This window comes from Strongylocentrotus purpuratus, unplaced genomic scaffold (assembly GCF_000002235.5).
Source record: "Strongylocentrotus purpuratus isolate Spur 01 unplaced genomic scaffold, Spur_5.0 spur5_scaffold_20, whole genome shotgun sequence".
In the NCBI taxonomy this organism is placed as follows: Eukaryota; Metazoa; Echinodermata; class Echinoidea; order Camarodonta; family Strongylocentrotidae; genus Strongylocentrotus; species Strongylocentrotus purpuratus.
In genome coordinates this window covers 19,279,111-19,298,468 of record NW_022145606.1, presented here as the reverse complement: position 1 = coordinate 19,298,468, position 19,358 = coordinate 19,279,111, and the positions used below count along the sequence as shown (strand labels likewise).

The 19,358-nt window shown below is 37.5% G+C and overlaps 1 protein-coding gene across 2 annotated transcripts; it reads right to left on the bottom strand.

The window, feature by feature from the left end:
• Positions 1-332: 332 nt before the first annotated feature.
• Positions 333-18,986, bottom strand: LOC115927279 (proline-rich transmembrane protein 1-like). 2 transcript variants are annotated; one of them, XM_030993001.1, is made up of 4 exons: positions 18,821-18,986; positions 16,330-16,505; positions 11,251-11,382; positions 333-667 (listed from the first exon to the last, which is right to left on the bottom strand). In XM_030993001.1, exons 1-4 carry the CDS (start codon positions 18,825-18,827, stop codon positions 488-490), a joined length of 495 nt encoding a protein of 164 aa, XP_030848861.1. In that variant the 5' UTR covers positions 18,828-18,986; the 3' UTR covers positions 333-487. The 2 variants fall into 2 exon arrangements, with proteins under 2 accessions (XP_030848861.1, XP_030848860.1); XM_030993000.1 differs by having other exon boundaries at positions 569-1,368.
• Between the last annotated feature and the right edge of the window lie 372 nt (positions 18,987-19,358).

Below are 19,358 nucleotides of genomic sequence, written 5' to 3'. Positions count from 1 at the left end.
TACAGTTTAATGACATTTTAGATGAATGGAAATCTCACAAAGCAATAAAATGGCTCTACATTCCATTCCAGACATTTAAGTGTTGACAGAATTTTATAGCCTGTTTTATGTCTTTTTTTCATGGAAAAACGGTTGGGAAAATTCAAAAATGGTTGGGAGAATTTACTGTTAATCACTGTTAGAGGGTGTCGTACATCGACGCTTTCAAAGAAAACCATAGATATCTTCATGGTTAGAGAATTTTTTCAGGATTTTTTGCATGTCAGACGGTTAGTCCAGTAGAAGGAATATAGTAAGTAACATTTTATACAAAAATTAAGCAATTTTTTTTCATCAACCTTCAACAATGTTACTAAGTCCCTTTAAAGTCTCTGAATGTCCCGTACACGTGTCACAATCCAAATAGCTTGGACCTGCCCATTAATGCCTTATTCATCGCTTATTCCAAGGGTTGTTGTAGGTAGGTGGGGTCGTGTGTAAACATGGTCTAATAGCCGTAGACAGTACTTGCGGACGATACGAGGACTACATAGTATACTATTATGAGTATGACCCACAGTACATTAAGCACGATCCCTGTGATGAGACCAGCTAAGGACCACTTCTTAGCGGATTGAGATGCCTCTTCCGCTCCTGCGTAATCACCGGATGTGTGGCGATTACGAACCTGTAGGGTAGAAAGGAAGAAAGACTGATGACTCCGTCATCGATATACCTGTACACAGTGGGGGAATGGGGTAGGGGCAGGTGTTGTGATGCGGGTAGGCGGGTTTGTGTGTAAACATGGTCTAATAGTAGATGTTAGACGTGGCGACAGATATGATGACTACGTAGTATACTATTATGAGTATGACACCGAGGACTTCAAGCACGATGCCTGTGATGAGACCAGCTAAGGACCAGTTCTTAGCGGATCGGGACGCTTCTTCGGCCCCGGCGTAATCACCGGATGTGTAGCGATTACGAACCTGTCGGATAGAAAGCAAGAAAGACTCATGACTCCTTCATACAATATACCTGTACACATGCAGTGGGGAATTGGGGTAGGGGCAGGTGTTGTGATGCGCACGTAGCTCCTTCCGTTATATCTATATTCTACATTAACACGTTATTCCTCTATTATTCCAAGGGTTGTTGTAGGCAGGTGGGGTCGTGTGTAAACATGGTCTAGTAGCCGTAGTTGTCGAACGCGTCGTTGACAGCAGCCGTGTAGTAAGATATGATGACTACGTAATACACTATTATGAGTATGACACCCAGGACTTCAAGGACGATCCCTGTGATGAGACCAGCTAAGGACCAGTTCTTAGCGGATCGGGATGCTTCTTCGGCTCCGGCGTAATCACCGGATGTGTAGCGATTACGAACCTGTGGGATAGAAAGCAAGAAAGACTCATGCAATATACATGCACATGTATAGTATCTTTATCATGAGATTGGTCAAACATAGTGGTCATGTGGTGGTTATTTTACCTGACTGCTAAGAAAGCATGAATGCTTGTTAGTAAGCAACCAGACGGCCGACGGCTTTAGGTCCTCTCCAAGGGACCTAGTAATGAGGATTAATGCCTTACCAAAGGGCACTAGTGCATCGACTTGGTTTCTAACCCGGGTCACCGGATTACGAGACCACTGCTCTACCGACTGAGCTATCCCGCCTCCTATCCTACAGATAGTCTGTATTACACATGTACAGTGGGCTAACAACTACATTATTTATACCCCTAATAGTAATACCAAGTTTTGTCATTTTAAAGTACATGTGAAAAATTGATTATGATTCATGATATTAAAGGTAAAGACCAGTGGTGGTCATGCGATTGCATTGTGAAAGAAAAGTTGTGGAATCAATCAGAAAAGGTTGATCATCTAGCATATAGGTTTTGGTGTGTACTGCAAGATTCTGGAATCATCAAAATGATAAGAAATTTGGCCCAGTCTTGGTAAAGTTACAAGCACTGTACACAGAAAGATGTATATGGGACTACGCACACGTGCGCGACACGTGCGTTTATCTCTCACATACCAATAGATAAACTAATTTACCAAATATATCAATTAGTAGGCGGTTTCCCGGCAAAATTTTTATCATCATGTATTAGTCAAAACATATATTCTTTCACATGATTGGTAATAAGAGCTTCCATTTCATTTTTTGAAATTGGGGCGTTTCCAGTACTGGTCTTTACCTTTAAAAGTATTCAAAAAAGATCCTACATGTAATTCAATCAGTCCACCTTTTATTCTTGTGTCACAAAAAACATCATAATATCCAACTTACAAGGGGTATGAATATACCTACAGTTGGCCACAACCCGCAGGGTAATATGTGTTAAAGGTAATACAAAGTTTTGGGAAATTTTGAAAATTGGGTGGATAGTGATTCTTTACAATTTTGATATATTTGGATGCCCCTGTGAATGTATTATAATCACTAGAAAATTTAGTCCGTAAAAAAAAAATTGAAAAAAATTACCGGTGCTCCCGGTAAATTCTGATAAATTTCAAATAGCGCCTATGACCGTACAATGGTAGCTGCGACCATGAAAATCTCAGAATATGTAGTTGTGATACATAATTCCTAAACGGGAATAGCTAATCGGTCGATTTTAGTCAACAAACATCGTTTTATAGCTAAATTAATATCTTGACCTTGAGAGGGAGCTATACAACATCATTATTTCATAACTTTAGACTCGATTTCAACCGCGACAACGATCACTGAATATTGTAGGATCGCATATGCTTCCAATATGTTGATTTGAACCAAATTCATGACCCTATACCAAAACTTTGTATTACCTTTAAAGCTTATCTGCCATAGTTTACAGGAGGGATTAGACCACCCTGCAAGGTCACTGGACAGGTGGTTATCTCATCAACTCAGCTCTCAGTTAACATAAGTAAAAGAGGATCATGGGGGACCAATGGTCACCGATTAGGCATTGTTTGTTATATAGAGAACGCAAGTAGCTACAAGTAGTGCAGTTGGCCTTTAAGCGCCATGAGCGTCGGAGCCTGACGGATACCGGCGCTATACAGGGCGTATCATAATAAAGGATATTGAAGTTTAATGACGATTTATATGAAAACTACTGATTTCATAATCAAGCATTTTATGTCTGTTGTAAAGGACAGAATGTCCTCTTTTTAATGACACCCCGATCATACTACTACTGTCACAGTTGACTGAATAACAAAGCATTGCTGTCCACCATGTGAAAGGTGCACTGTGACAAGTTAGCATTCACAGATAAATTATAAAGATTAGTGCTTGTGTCAGCCCAGACATATTGAAATGCTGAACAATGAGTGGATTATGTGTCTAAGAAGGAAATGTTATCAAACTTGGCATAAAATGCTTGATTATGAAATCAGTAGTTTTCATATAAATCGTCATTAAACTTCAATATCCTTTATTATGATACGCCCTGTATAAACAACCCTATTATTATTATTAACTGTACACTACATGCTCTACTGACAATACACCAGTTGGTATGTAGTTGGCACCCGGTACAAATAAACCCAAACATTCACAGATCTTTTTAAAACCATGGAGGAGTTCCACTTCGAGCATTTCACAATATTTAGTGCCAAAGTGATGAAGCTGTCGAGGTGCTTCAAGAATACCTTTTGTTTGCCCTCTTGAAAAGAATACCTCTACATCACGGGTGGCCAACCTTTTAAAGCTCGCGGGCCATAGCTAACGATTGGCATAACTTGGCGGGCCATAGGTAGTCTTCTCCCCCCCCCCCCCCCCCCAAAAAAAAAACAACATAACAACACTCATGCAATACGTGTACACACCTGCAATTTTGCAAAAACAAACAAGCAAACAACAAAATAAGTGGGGAAAAAAGGCGGGAGAAAAGGGCTGCAAGTTTCAAGACAGGTATGGCATTTCAAACATATTGCTTGATTCAGAACATTAATTTGTCTATAATGTACAAACTGAAATTAAAACGGCGAGTGATTTTAATACCCGGAGGGGGGGGGGGGGTACTCTGATTTGGCTTGGACGGGGGTGTGCCGCTCAAGCCTCGATCGAAACCCCTACCCATTATTAGGGGTCATTTTTCTTGAAAAAGACCCATTTTCCACAATTTTCAGGTGTTTTTTTTGGGGGGGGGGGGTATTTGCATGGCAACGCCCGAAAATTTCGAAAATTTTGAAGAAACGGACCCACTTTTAATGGTATTTTTGTTAGGAGTGGGACCCATGTTTAGAATTGTTTGTGACAAAGTCACCCATTAGAGCGGCACACCCCCGTATGTGATATGTGAATACCCCCCCCCCCCCCCCTGGGGGGGGGGGGGGTTAATGTCGAGGTAATTTTAGGAGTTTTGTATCAACCACGTAACGATTAAATATGTTTTGAATGATGGGAACAAATTATGGAAATATAGATAGCTGTTTGTAAATGTTTTACCCTATTTCATCGCTGCTATGCGGGCCGCATTTCATTTATGAGCTATTTTTATTATCACTTCTTCAATGCTCCGCGGGCCGTACTAGAAAAGCTCGCGGGCCGCGGGTTGGCCACCCGTGCTCTACATGTACCTGTGTATCATAGAATTCACAACCGTTGGTGACTAAATGAATAATGATAGTTTCATCAGCACCTGGTATTCATATTGTTATTTTAAATGCAATATAGATTTAAGTACGGCAAAGGTACATGTATAGTAAAGTGTACTGTGCATGAGACTAATGCACTGTCTACATGTACAGGTACTATGAGCTATCAAGTTATTACACTTTGACTGATTTTCTTTCAACTTCCAGCATACCAAAAATGACAGATTACTTTTATGAAATGGTGGGTACAAATATTCAGTAAAAGTGAATTAATGGACATGGACTACTACAGTATCTCTGCATGAAAACATATTGCCTTGTAATAAAAGTTTGTTGTTATCAAATACCCAAGATTCTACTGGTACTCTCATCTGGAACAAGCTATTACCATAAAAGTACATGCAGATGTTTTCTATCATATGATTGTGATGGTACTCATTGTATACAATATGATCCTGTACATTTGATGTGTACATACTGCACGGTACTAGTTGCACAGTCACGTGCACAATAGAATAACGAAGGATAAAGAACATCGCTAGGAAATTTGTGGGGCAAATATTTCTTTTATTTATACTTTTTATATACCGGTATTTATTTATTTTTACTAGAAAGAAAGAAAAAAAACTGAACATGTACATGTACATCATTCAAGTTTAAAGTGAAAATTTTAAAAAATATTTAAAAATAAAGCATTTAAAATTTCATTACATACTGTACATTTATATAAAGAGTAGGAAAAATACAATAAGGAGAACAGGTCGAGTTCGGACCGGCATTAAAGATTGAAAAACATTAAAAGCCTTCAAGTTCATGTAGATACATACATGTGTAGCCTACTATTGTACATGGAATCTACTTTACTTCTGGGTGGTACTGTATTGATTTGGGGGTTTGGACCAGGTCACCATGGAAAACATACGATAGTTTATTTTTGTTATACACTGTATTCACCAAATTCAATGCATGAACGTCATTGTTAAGTGCCTCAATACAAATAATTGTTTGTCACTACTCCAAACTAAAGAAAGCTGATACAAAACTTGTAGAAATATAAAGAATTATTATACAGCCAAAAGAGCGAATAGATTAGAAAACAACATCTTTAAAAAATATGTTGCATAAATTAACTTATCTTGAAGAAACATGATAGCTGGCAGTGGCCAATCATCAGTGCGCATGCATGATAAGCCCAACCCAGTAATTTGCATACAAAAAGATATTCAGACAAGAGCAGGACCTGGGACCTGTTTCACAAAGCCTTGTCTCAATGACAAATGACAAAAATCAGTGACAAGTCTGATGATAACCAATCAGAAGCTAGGATTTCAGTAGCTTATAACAAAAACTGTCATTTGTCATTGATGACAAGTTTTGTGAAACGCACCCTGGAGGTGTTTCACATTTAGACTAAGATCAACTTTAAGTTGGACTAAGCTATGGCAGGCTGTTCATGCCACTGTTTTCTCTCACCATTTTAATAATGGCATTAGTTACAAATCTACAGAATTTACTTTTTTTGATAATTGATTATTGAAGTAAAAAATATTATCTAAAGAGCATAATGGTGAGAGCAAACAGTGGCATGAACGGCCTGTCATACTAGTAGTTAAGTCGATCTTAGTCTTTGTGAAACACCCCCCTGATTCTTTCATCAAGTTTTGATTCGTAACAATGCTCAAACATGCCTTGTGCTACAACATACAGTACTTCATTACCGTATAATTTATATGACGTTTCTTTACTCTTTGTTCAGACTGAAAAAAAATGTACAGGTGTTGTCCTACATGTACATGTATTTGAAGGGTTTAATTACAAAAGGAGCTAAATCCACTTTTGATGAAAATTGGGTAAATGATATAAGAACATTGTTCTCTAACAAGTACCCTTCTTTCAACAAAATCATTTACTTAAATTGTGGGAGCAACTATGAGAAAATGCACCTTCTAATATCACTTTTCCATAGACTTCTGTACAAAATCTGGTGAACAGTTTTCTTTTTTCTCAGAAGTGACAAAAATAGATTTAGCTCCTTTTGGAATTAAAGTTAAACTCTTCATTTGTTGTACAGCTATACAGTGAATGAGGGTAGTCTGAAAGTGGCCGGGGTAGATCACCATTTGACTCCATAAATCAGACTTAATTCAAACATGCCTTGTGCTACACGATACTTCATTATAATTTTTTATTTACATGTAGTCTGGGAATGACTTTGATAGGTCTGTTACTCTGTTAGCCTAGCTTTGTTATCCCACCACATTATGAGTAGCACTGTACCAGTAGTACATGTTTCATTTGAATCTTTGTTACATGTTTATTGTATTTCTTGTTTCTTACCAAATGGGGAAATAAACTTGAATTGAATTGATTAACAAAACTATTCAATGTTACATGCACTTTTAATGATATTGCTCACACTCACACTGCTATTATATTGGTTTGAATTATTTGAAATTCCAATAAAAGAGAAGAAAGTTGTGAATATTTGATTTACATGTAGTAATCATCAATCAATCAAACACAACCTGGCAACTGTGTGACATGTTTCTCTCAAGGACGTCTCCTATTTGCTCTGGACAGAAAATTTAATAATTGGTGTTGTTTTCTATTCTATCTACCGAACTCTATATACTATACATGTAGATCCATTTGATTTCTTCTTTGATACACATTGTTACATGGATATAGATTATGTCTGTATATACTTTTTTTATGTTGAATGTGAAAATGTTTTTGGATCAATAATCCTCATCAAATATTTATTTATTTTTAAAATAGAGTTTTACTTTTTATGGTTTTTATGGTTTTCGTAAATAACTACAGTAAAACACACTAGTTTTTGCAATGTAAATGCAATGTTTGTGTAGGGTGTTCACTCAATAGAGAAAATGGAAATTTGATGAATTTCATGGTAAAGTCAGGATGAAAGAAAGATTTGTCACAGAGATGCAAAATGTGTTTGATTGATTTCAATACCGGTAGGCCCATTAAAGATACTATGTCCCTTTTGCAGCCAACATCGAATTCTGTAGAACTTTGCAGGAATTATGAATATGTCATGTATGTCCTATCTGTGAAATTTAAACGTTAGCAGTGTCCTAATATTCAAATTATGCAAGGAAACCCGTTTACTTGCTAGACTTCACTGTCAAACACTATTGAGTGACTGACAGGCTTTTTTTTTCTTTGGTAATAACATACATGTACATAACATGAGCTGTAAAGGGTACATGAGCATTTATCTACATCAGTAACCCACTTCTTGTGATGGCCAAGATTAAACTGATTGACTCTTTGCACAGCATTAAACGTACGACCATTCGGTACAATGGTCTGAAAATCAAGACTATTACTTATTGGCTCTATAGCTCCTGAGTCGATTTGACAACTAATAGTCGTTATTTTCCCACTTAAAGACATTTTCAAGCCCCCCTTTTTTAAGGGAAGTTCTAAATTAGTATTATCTTTCAAATGCCGTTGAAATTTAACCTTTTCATTTTTTGGCCTGCAAATGGGACATAGTACCTTTAATACTAACTCCAAATTGTATGCATACTTTATAAACAAAGGTTATTCTTAACAACTTGAAAGCTTGTCTGAGGCTTTTACAACATAGCAACAGCATGTAATGTATGGAGACTGGATTCCAAGTATTGTATTTCATTCATTAATGACAGGTTAATGGAATAACTTGGGGTCATGAATCATGACAACTTGATGCTTTTGGTATGAATCTATCCCCCCCCCCCCCCCCCCCCCCCCCGGTAAACAGGATGGCATAAGGAGATTGCGTTTTTTAAACTTTAAAAACAAGTTTTATATTTATTTCCTTTATTCTAAAGCACTCTATGGGACCTCTAATAGGCTTTAAAAACCAAATTAATATGCTTAGGTATGTACACAGACAGCATTATATACCTCATACATAGATTGTCATTCACTGATTGGTCACACTATATCACATGTCAAGGAGCATTTCGATCTATCAAGTATCATTACGTCAGAGGGTTTGATAACTACTATCAAACCCTGGGATAGGACCCCTAACCCCTCCCGCGACTTAGTTGCGCACACAATTTTTTTGAGTTGCTAGGCTACCGCAATCGCGCAGTTACGCGCAGCGCGTAGGATTCAATACTCTTGCCTTGGACTTAATGTTGGATTTTTCTTATTCTGGTGAGTAAAATCCTCTTGATCTCGTTTCCTGTTTTTTAGAGCTAGATCTAGACCTACATCTAGATCTAATCATGAATCAATAAAAAGGATGAGGTATATAAAACAAATATGGACTGCTCTGTAATCGGATGATGGAGGGAACTACCACTCCCTCGGTAGTGTTCACATCGGCCCTTCTATCACACCCTCGGCTTTCGCCTCGGGGTGATAGAAGGGCCGGTGTGAACACCACCTTGGGAGTGATAGTTCCCACCATCATCCTCATGAGCAGTCAATATTTGTATATTAGACAAAGGTAAATGAATAGAGTGGAAATAAATGACTCATGGCTTTAATAGAATGGAAGCACGCCAAGCCTCATGGCTTTAATGGCTAGGCTTCATCAAATCGATTTGATGACTCTAAATGAAATTAATGACTCTAAATGAAATTAGAGCATTTTGTGTGTGTGGGCGGACATGAAGGTCATTTTATGGGAACCATTCATGATGACAGACAAAAGCAGCTTGCATGGTAGGAGGTACAAATAGGCATATACACATGTATCAACAATGTATATGCTAAGAGAGCATTGTAAAATGCATGAGCAGCATAAATATCTAGGTCATTCAATATGTGTCAATGTTCCCCTATGAACAAAGATGGTGTTTTGTTAACAAGTTGACAATAAACTTAAAGAAAAAAAATTATATGCTCATTAAGGGACAAAGGCAATCATGTGAAATTAGGGGTATTTTAAAACTCAGTGATACAGTGATAGATAGAGTCAGTGTAGCATCTTTCGTAGGAATTCAAATTGATGAAACCTTGATGTGGAAGGAGCAAATTCAGAACGTTAATAAGTGTATACGGAGGAAGATTGGACTGCTGTGTAAGTTGAGGCACTATGTGCCTAAGCACATTCTCATGCTCTTGTATAAATCCTTTATCCAACCGCACATACTTTATGGTATTGAAGTTTGGGGAAGTTGCTATAAAAGTCATTTAAATTGCATACTATTGGCACAGAAAATGGCCATGCGTGTGATAACATTTTCCCCATTTAGAACGAGTTCGAAGGCACTGTTCGTACGTCTACAGGTATTAGATGTGCATAATCTGTTCGAGCATTCAGTATCGACATTTGTATATGATCTGCAGAAAGGACATCTACCACATTCGTTAATGGATTACTTTGTTTTAATGAATCACATGTATAGAACAAGAGGGAGAGAACATTTAATGCTCCGATTACCTAAATGTAGTAAGACACGTGGGACTTTTTCAATTTCTTTCATTGGAGCAAAGCTGTGGAATAATTTGCCCATAAATATAAGAGAAGAAAAAACAAGATCATCATTTCGTCAAAATCTCAGAATTAAACTCCTTAGCAGAGATGAATCATAAGGATCAAATAATATGATATTAGGACAAAATAAATGTTAATATGACTTTGCATACAGTTTTAGAAACTCGGAGAACCAATCCCGACTAGCACTCGTGCTAACTTTTGGTTCTCCCTTTAACAACATTTTTAAGTTTTTAAGTTTAAAAATATCCTTTATTTGAATCACTTATACCTTATTGGAACTCTGTGAATTTCAATTCCAGCCACAAATCTCTACATATTATTAAGTTATAGCTAATTCACAGGTTTGATATGACATGATATATGATTAACTTAATTTGTATGGTTCAACTATAGATATTTTCTTTTTCTTTGTAACCCATGTACATGGATATGTTTACAACATGTTATTTTTGTTACCCACTTGAATACATTTTGTAACATTGTGTTATGTTGTTGTTAATAATTCAAATTCAAAATTCAAAGGAGATTTTCTTTTTCTTTTGCTTCTTTTTGTATGTTATTATATTTTTCCTCCTTCTCCTTCATCTTCTTTCTTCTTCCTACTTCTTCTTTCTTCTCCTTTTCTTTCCTTTTCCTCCTCCCTCCTCCCTCCCCCTCACCCCTGGCTGGCCTTTGTTTGTTGTTGCAAAGTCTCGTTTCGTTTCGTTTTGCTTTGTTTCATTGGGAATGGGGAATTGCAATCATTGGATTATGACTTAGATTGCTCATATTCACCTCTCCGCACGGTCGCTCATGCAATGTTGCACAAAACAATAGGCACCAATTTAGGGAGGGATTGCTTTGTGCAATAAAATGGCTTTGCAAAATTACCTGTACCCATTTTTAATCTTGATCAGCTCCATGCCAACCCTTTTAACACCGGTACAGATGTTCTGTATACATCCATTTACTTAATTGATATGATATTAATGTAAATTTATGTTATGTCATTGAGTTTTTTTTTCAATTCAAAAGACAATACCCTCCCCCCCCCCCCCTAAAAAAAAAAAAAAAAACATCGGTACAGATAATAGTCAGAAACAGTGAAACAATTTGGAATCCTTTGGTATTTACTGTAGATCTATCCCAAGATATAAACATTGTGGAACAGGGAGGTTATTAGTGTGTCATACATATGTATCACAAGTTGATAAAGTACTTACGTCCATGGATTTCACAATGCCTACGATTCCAAATGGGAGACAACAGCAGATGGTGACGAAGATAGCGAATGCCAGGTAGTCGTTTGGCTGAGGCTGGGATTGGCGTACAATCATCGTCGTCTGGGGAGCAGCCTGTAATAACACAAACAATTCAATTGTTACAAAAATGGATCAATAGCCATGTTCATATCCAGGGAAAAATAAATATTTATTTTTCGGGGGCTACTTTTCAAGCTTGCCTGCATGAAAATAACACTCTAAAATTTGTTTTGCATTGAACTCTATGCAAATTTAAGGGGCTCTTTTCTGATTTTCGGGGCCTCTTTTGGGCATTTGGGGGGCAAATTCGCCCTGAGCCCCCGTGTATTTTTTTCACTGTTCATATCCCTCACTATACAGTCTTTCTTCTTCTTTGTGCATGGCTGATCGTCAACGAAACGATACAGAGTTTAGTCTTTTGTCAACTCTTTTTCTTGCTACATGTAGTAAACAGCCAGTGAAAACCATTTTTTTTTTAAATGAAATTATGGAAATGCAAGCATTACTTGCGTTCTCTTATTTCATATGGCACCTTAAGTATGATCAATAAATCCCACATGACAATTTTTTATTAAAGATACATGTAGTCTGAAGTAGCAGTGTCGGAAACCCGATTCCAAAATAAGTGAATGGCTCTCTCATTTTATAGTTCATTATTGTTTTTAAAGAAAAAGAAATGAATTTGGGACGATTCATTTTTGGAACTACATACGATTTAAAAATATTTTCATCTTTCACTATTAAACTTTTCAAAAACAAAATGAACCAAACAAAGCAGGCATCCACATATTTTGGACAAGTGGAATTATGACAGCACTGGCACACTGCCACCAGTGCAGACTGTGTGAAATTGAATACATGTGAATTGTTTATGACAATGTTAAAAATAACCTTTCCGGTCACGATTAAATGAACCACAAAATGATTTGGTTTTGTCGAGTAATTCACCCATAAACTTGGGTTTTATTTTTCTGGGACATCCTGTTTAATTTCGCCATTCCCGAAGGCCTACATGTACATGTAGGCTGAGAGAGACAGAAACACTCAGAGAAAGGAAAGGGAGGAAGAGAGAGAGAGAGAGGGTTTTATAGTAAAAAAAAAAATAACAAGGAAAGGAGAGAGAAAGGGGTGAGTATAAGTTAACAGAGAAAGGAGAGGGAGGGAGGGAGGAGGGAGACACAGACATAGAGAGAGAAATCAAAGAGAGTGAGAGGGGAGATAGAGGAAGGAGGTGAATAAAAGTAACAGAGAAAGGAGAGGGGGAGGGAGGGAGACACAAACATAGAGAGAGAGAGAGAGAGAGAGAGAGAGGGGGGGGTGATTAAAATTTAACAGAGATTTTGAGAAAGACCAGGGTATTGCAAAGTCATGAAAGAAAACACAAAGAAGGACCTATGGTATAAAGAAAGAAAAATCAACCAAATCATTAAATGACAAAAAGAGATTGATATCTAACCATTTCTGCAAAATCCACAATTTCTATTGACAAACATGTCCTGTATGATTAATCCCTTGGCAGCAATTCAATGATTGTCTACATTTCAAGTTAAAGGGCAATCCAACATTTGTACAAATTTCATTTGTATGACAGCTAAAGGAAAAATGTGACAAACAGAATGAAGAAAGTCAGAAATAAATTGGACCAATAATAAGAACGTTATTAGTGTATGAAATACATGAGATCACTAATAAAAGCCAAATTGCCGATATGGTTACTGGGAATACATGTAGTCGCTGATAATTGTCATGTCATGAATTTCTGATTTTCTCTTGAATGCCTTGTTCCTTGGGTTACTTCTGAGAATATAATGTAGATAGCATATTATCAAGTTTCTCTAAAAAACGGAAAAGACACTCCTGTGTAATAGATTAAGAAAAATTGATATACAGTAGTCATTTCACGTTTTGGAAAAAATGGGAAATTTGTCCGTCACTTCGGCCTTCACCATGGTGACATTACCGATTTAGCCAATTTGAAGGGCCCATATGTCTAGTGATTAAACATTTCGAAAATTCAAAGCTATCTGTTTGGGGTCCGATTTTGATCAAACTCTCAGCAGTCTGATTCTCTGATTTTCCAGCTTTCTATTTAATAACAGAGTAGTTTTTTATTAGAATTGGATATCTCTATAAACTAACAGCAATCAGTCATCACATTCCCTTTAAATAGGTCGACCAACTCTCTGCAGCTTATGATAAATCTCTTTCCAACTACTACACAATACATTTCTTGGCAGGAAATAGTGCAGGAAACCATCTAACTTTTTTGACTTTGAAGAGGAAAAGGGACTCCAACAATTATTTCCTCTAGCTCCTGAATGCATGCACCATCCCATACGCTTAAAATACGCATCCGGAAGGCAAAAGGCATAACATGATGTTTGTTAAAGGCATTGTTTAACAATGTTTCCAATGTTTCTAATATTCATGGCTCTACATGTTATCAGTGTAGACCTGTGATATGATATAATATGATGTAATATGATGCCCTAAAAAAAAAGCGCTCTAAAATGATCATGAAGTGCTTCAAAAAAGTGAAAATCTTGGAGTGACCAGTTTTACCATATACTCATTTTCCCCGATAGACTGTAGTGTACATAATAAACTAGATGGAACTTCGACTGCGCGCAGTCGAAAATGATGCCTCCGTCATAGAGCAATTTTACAAACCAAAACAGAAGAAATTTTTCAAATTCAAGTTCAATTGTAATCCATTAAGAGGTTCTCAGAATATCGTGATTACAAGCAATTTCTCATATACATATATGACCCTTTGATCTTTGACCTGATGACCCTAAAATCTACTCAGTTCATTGGCTCTGCAAGATGTCCTGAGTTAAATAGTAATCCATCTGTCAGTTCTAATGAGAATGCGTTCACAAGTTATTTTTGGATACATAATGAGCCCATGACCTTTGACCTCATGACCCATGAATCTACTCAGTTCATTGGCTCTGCAAGATACATACATGATCGAAATTTGGCACGAATCCATCAATCTGTTCTAATGAGAATGGGATCACAAGCTATTTTTGCATACATAATGAGCCCTGTGACCTTTGACCTTTGACCTCGTGACCCCAAAATCTATTCAGTTCATCGGCTCTGCAAGATACATACATGACCAAAGTTTGGCAGGAATCCATCAATCGGTTCTTGAGATAATGCGATCACGAGCTCTTTTTGCATACCTAATGAGCCCTGTGACCTGTGACCTTTGACCTTGTGACCCCAAAATCTAATCAGTTCATCGGCTCTGCAAGATACATACAAGACCAAAGTTTGGCATGAATCCTCCAATCGGTTCTTCAGATAACGCGATCACGAGCTGTTTTTGCATACATAATGAGCCCTGTGACCTTTGACCTTTGACCTCGTGACCCCAAAATCTAATCAGTTCATCGGCTCTGCAAGTAACATACATGACCAAAGTTTGGCAGGAATCCATCAATCGGTTCTTCAGATAACGCGATCACGAGAACGGGACGTACGGACGGACGGACGGACGTACGGACGTACGGACGTACGGACGGACGGACGGACGGACAACCCGAAAACATAATGCCTCCGGCTACTTCGTAACGGAGGCATAAAAACGTTCGTTGGGAAAACATTTTTTGAAATTTCTAATTCCAATCCTAAATATCTTGACGATCAGACAGGCGATCGGCTTGTAAAATTCATGGGATTCCTGACTGACCTACAGGCATTTATAATTATGATTGCAGGCATCAGCTAAATCCAGGATTTTTTTTAGAATCTGAGGCAAAGATACTCAATCCATTCCCTTTAACTAGTTTTTGTTTTTTGACATATATGTGGAGTCTCGCTGGGAATTTGACACCTTCCGGTGCTTACCCAATAACAGATGTTGTCAATCGCCGAGATTAACATTCAGTTAACATGATCAACAAGCGTTATTTATAAAATGCTGTGTCTTTTCCCCATATACATTGTATAATATGGTAAAGTCCATATCTGACATTTGCACCACCTGAAGACTCTCTGAGAGACGAGGGAGTATTTGAGTGGACTACGAGTTTGCTGTGTGCAGACTTGTACACCCATTAATGGTATTTCCACCAAGTTTGGTGTCAGCGAATTATGACCTTCTGCACATGGAAACTACCTACCCACCCACCTTAAAGCGTACCAATGACCAATTGACCATATAACATGTTTTGCTCTTGATGCAATGATTCCATTTAGCTCTACTGTCTTTAAAATATGAGATTCAAATATTAATTCTACAAAGTGATATTGACATTGTCACATTCTCAGTAAACTATAAAACGTCTTGTTGAGTAGACTAGGTATTGCACGCATAATTAAGCATGTAGAATAGGGCTCGCACTGAATCCAAGTGGGATTAGACTCTCTCAGCATCACTATTGACAAAGCACACCATTATAAAGTGCAAAGACTCTATTTGAGGTGTTTTTTGTAGACTAACTGCAAGGTGAAATAAGGAAGCTGGAATATACTTTCATATGTTAGATTTTAATCAAAGAAAAAGAGGCAGAAAAAGAGAGAGAAAAATGATCAATGAATGACTTGGAAGGGGGTAGGACATTGTGTGTCTCCATTGTTGAATTTTAAAAACAGACATATTTGAAGAAAATTGTATGCAATATTCCAGAAATCTTTTAAGAAGATGTACATGTATTAAAACAATAGATACAGAGGGCAAATATTGATGATGTTGAATGCTATTTGATGCATATTTTTTCGTAAATCTACATGCAAATGTGAAGGCTTTATTTTTGGTAAGCGTCCAGACATCCCCCCCCCCCCCTACCCTACCCTGCTTCCCATCATACTTGGTCTTTACCACAGGGTAGCGCTTCACAAAATTGTCATAAGTACAAGTGAACAAGTTCACAGACATCCCACTGAAATGTGTATACTGCAACTAATCTGGGGGATGTCGGTGACTTTATGACGGTTTTGTGAAATGATACCAGGCTTACACTTGATAGAGTGATCAAGGAAAAAGACTTGAAAGTTAGGGGGGGGGGCAGTGAAGAGTTGACAACTTACCCCGACAACGACCGTTTGTCCGGTGTACTGCGCCTGGCCCTGGGCGGGGTAACCTTGCTGCTGGGGAGGGTAGCCAGGGTTCTGCTGAGGGGGGTAGCCAGGGTTCTGTTGAGGGGGGTAGCCAGCCGGCTGCTGGGGAGGGTACACAGCCTCTTGAGCCTTGTCTGGGTAAGGGGCTGAATAAACAATCAAATATCAATATTAGTGTCATTAAAAGAATATATTTTCTTATACTTTTAATCATTAGTTCATGTACAGTGTACTTTGTATCTACTATAGGCCTACTTGAAGTTGCTTACAGTTTACAGTTTCAGTTTATTTTCATATTTCTCACATGTTGTATAGTACATCATTACATATAGCATGTTACATTTTGAACTCATTTTAGGATGCGTTTATACATAAAAAAAAAATTAAAAAAATGATACATAAGACTAAGTTGAATAAGGGAAGAAATATGATGGAGCCTAAAGAGAAAGCAATGCTTGTAGGTCATAGGCTCCGGAAGTTACAACAATGACATAGTCTTGTGTATATTAAAAAAACGTAATTTAATTAAATTGAAACTTATTATGAAGAAAAATAAACAATATTCATACACTTAGCAATATTTGTATAACATTTTCACCACCCGTACGCAATGGCAATTCTCATAGGAGCATACCAAGATATGTTTGTTATGGTGATAGTGACACAACAAGGGCATGGCGACATTAGATTATAAAATCATGTCATAAAAATGTAACACAACGAGAACAACAGTATGAATTCAAAACAAAAGTAGGCCTAATTAGTAAATTCCTGTACAGACGGTCATACTATAGGTTTCTTAAATTCAAATATCAACCATTTTACTATTCAGTCCTCTGACTCTGTGCATGCTCATAACTAACAGTAAAGGACAATCCAACCCATGTTATCAGTTGATGTGTATGAAAGCAGAAAAATAACAGAAACAGAATGGCAAAAGTTTGAAATGAATCGGACCAATAGTAAAGAAGTTATGAATGTTTGAAATATGAGATCACTAAAGTCTATGCAAATCTCAAATTGGTAGTTCGGTCAGTGGATTGTGTCGTAGGACATGGATAACTCTCCCATTGTGTACAAAATATAATTCATTTGTGTTTTTTTCTCGTATAAAGTTCTTTCTCCCTTGGGTTACTACTCAAAATATATTATAGGTCATCTTAAAAGAATAGATCCTCTTGAGCAATGAATTTTTGAAACGTTTTAATTTGGTGATTTTATATGTTGGAACAGATGGGAAAGTAGTCCGGTGCTAGTTACATCACATTGACATTACCGCTTCAGCCAATTTGAATTGCCCATACGTATAGTGATTACAACTTTCAGCTTTCTTATATTTAGTCAGATTTAATTGAAACTTTCATCATTATCAGGTTTGCCTCTCTGAATTTTCTGCTTTCTTTTTAGTTTTAGAATTAGAGTAGTCTAGTTGTCTCTTTGACTAGGATGTCCCTTTATTAAGTTTAACATACATGAATATGCATTAAGTTAGAGTCTTACTTAGACTAGGCCTAAACAATATTCATCCAGAACATAGAAAACAAAGAAACTATTAAGACTAATACAAGACTAAAATGTACTGTGATGTAGACTACTAGACTCTACATTTATGATTATGAATTAATGTAGGCCTAGCCTGGCATAGACCTAGTCTAGATCTAGTCTAGAGAGTAGGCCAGGCTAGAGAAGAATCTATTCTAATTTTGTATAGAAAGAGACTACTGACTACAGACTACTGACTACTGAAGGCGTAAATATAATTAATACACGCCATAAAAACTAAATTAAACAACATCAGATTAAATTTTTATTTAAACCTGGCATTTTTGGCAAGTTTTCTTCCTTCTTCTTCTTCTGTACATGTCGACAGACCTTATTTATTTGAAACAATGGAACTGTGCATTGTTTTAACTTTTTTACCTGTGGTGAAATTATAAATATAGCCTAGATCTAGACCTACACTGCAATTTTACTTCAATATACAGTTTCACTTCGATCTGAGAATTTCACTGACTGCCAGAAATGCATTGGCGATGTACCGAGCGTAGCTAGGGCCAAGGCGAAGGCCGCACCCGTTTCTGTGTATGCATGCGATGGGAGTACGACTTGATCTAGATGGATACAGTTTTGGTAAATCTGCCGATTCCTAGTCCAGCAAAAACCAACCATTTCCCCCACATACTCATGTTTCAGACATACATTTCATCAACAGGACAGTTCCATTGAATCCAACTAGTGAGACTCCTTTAAACTAACGAAACTAGAAAAATTATAAGAGAAGACACAGGAGGAAATTCGGAAAGTGAGTAGGATAAACTGAGTGCGCGTTCTTTCATCCATTCCACTTTCCACAAATCTGCAAAACGTTTATCTGTTTAACGGGGTAATAACTTGCTTTTCAGAGAGAAAGAAAAAATAAATACATAGAAAATAAAAGCTAGGCCTAACACATATATCTTACCAGACATTTCAATTGATTGGTGAGTCAGTTCGCGGCAAATGGAAATACAGTGAATACAAGTTATGTTATCAGCCCGGTTATCAGTCGTTCAGTTTCAGCTTTCGCTATTGATGCAGATGCTACTACTGGCTAGCTGCGGTGCTGCAGCTACTACTTATCAGATATCAGATGGGATGGGAGGCTGAGGACTAGACGGCCGCCCACATGCGACTCGCCCTACATTTAATTCGACCCTGACTAAAACAGGGGCGGTGACATAATTTATTATACTACTTGAAAGAACAAAAAATCTCGACCTCTCGATCTACATAATAGGGATTTTTTCTTTTCTTTTTAACATGAGTTCCCTTTAATTTGGGCCCCCCCCCCCCACTCAGTGTTATTTAGGGTACGCATATGCTCGTACCCTTTTTTTGAAAGCACCCCCTATCTGAGGACTATACCAACATTTCCGAACCCCCCTTTCGCGGGCTTTTCGCGTGCTTTTCCTGCCTTGGAGACCCCCCTAAATCAGGAAAAATGCTCAATGTACCCCCCT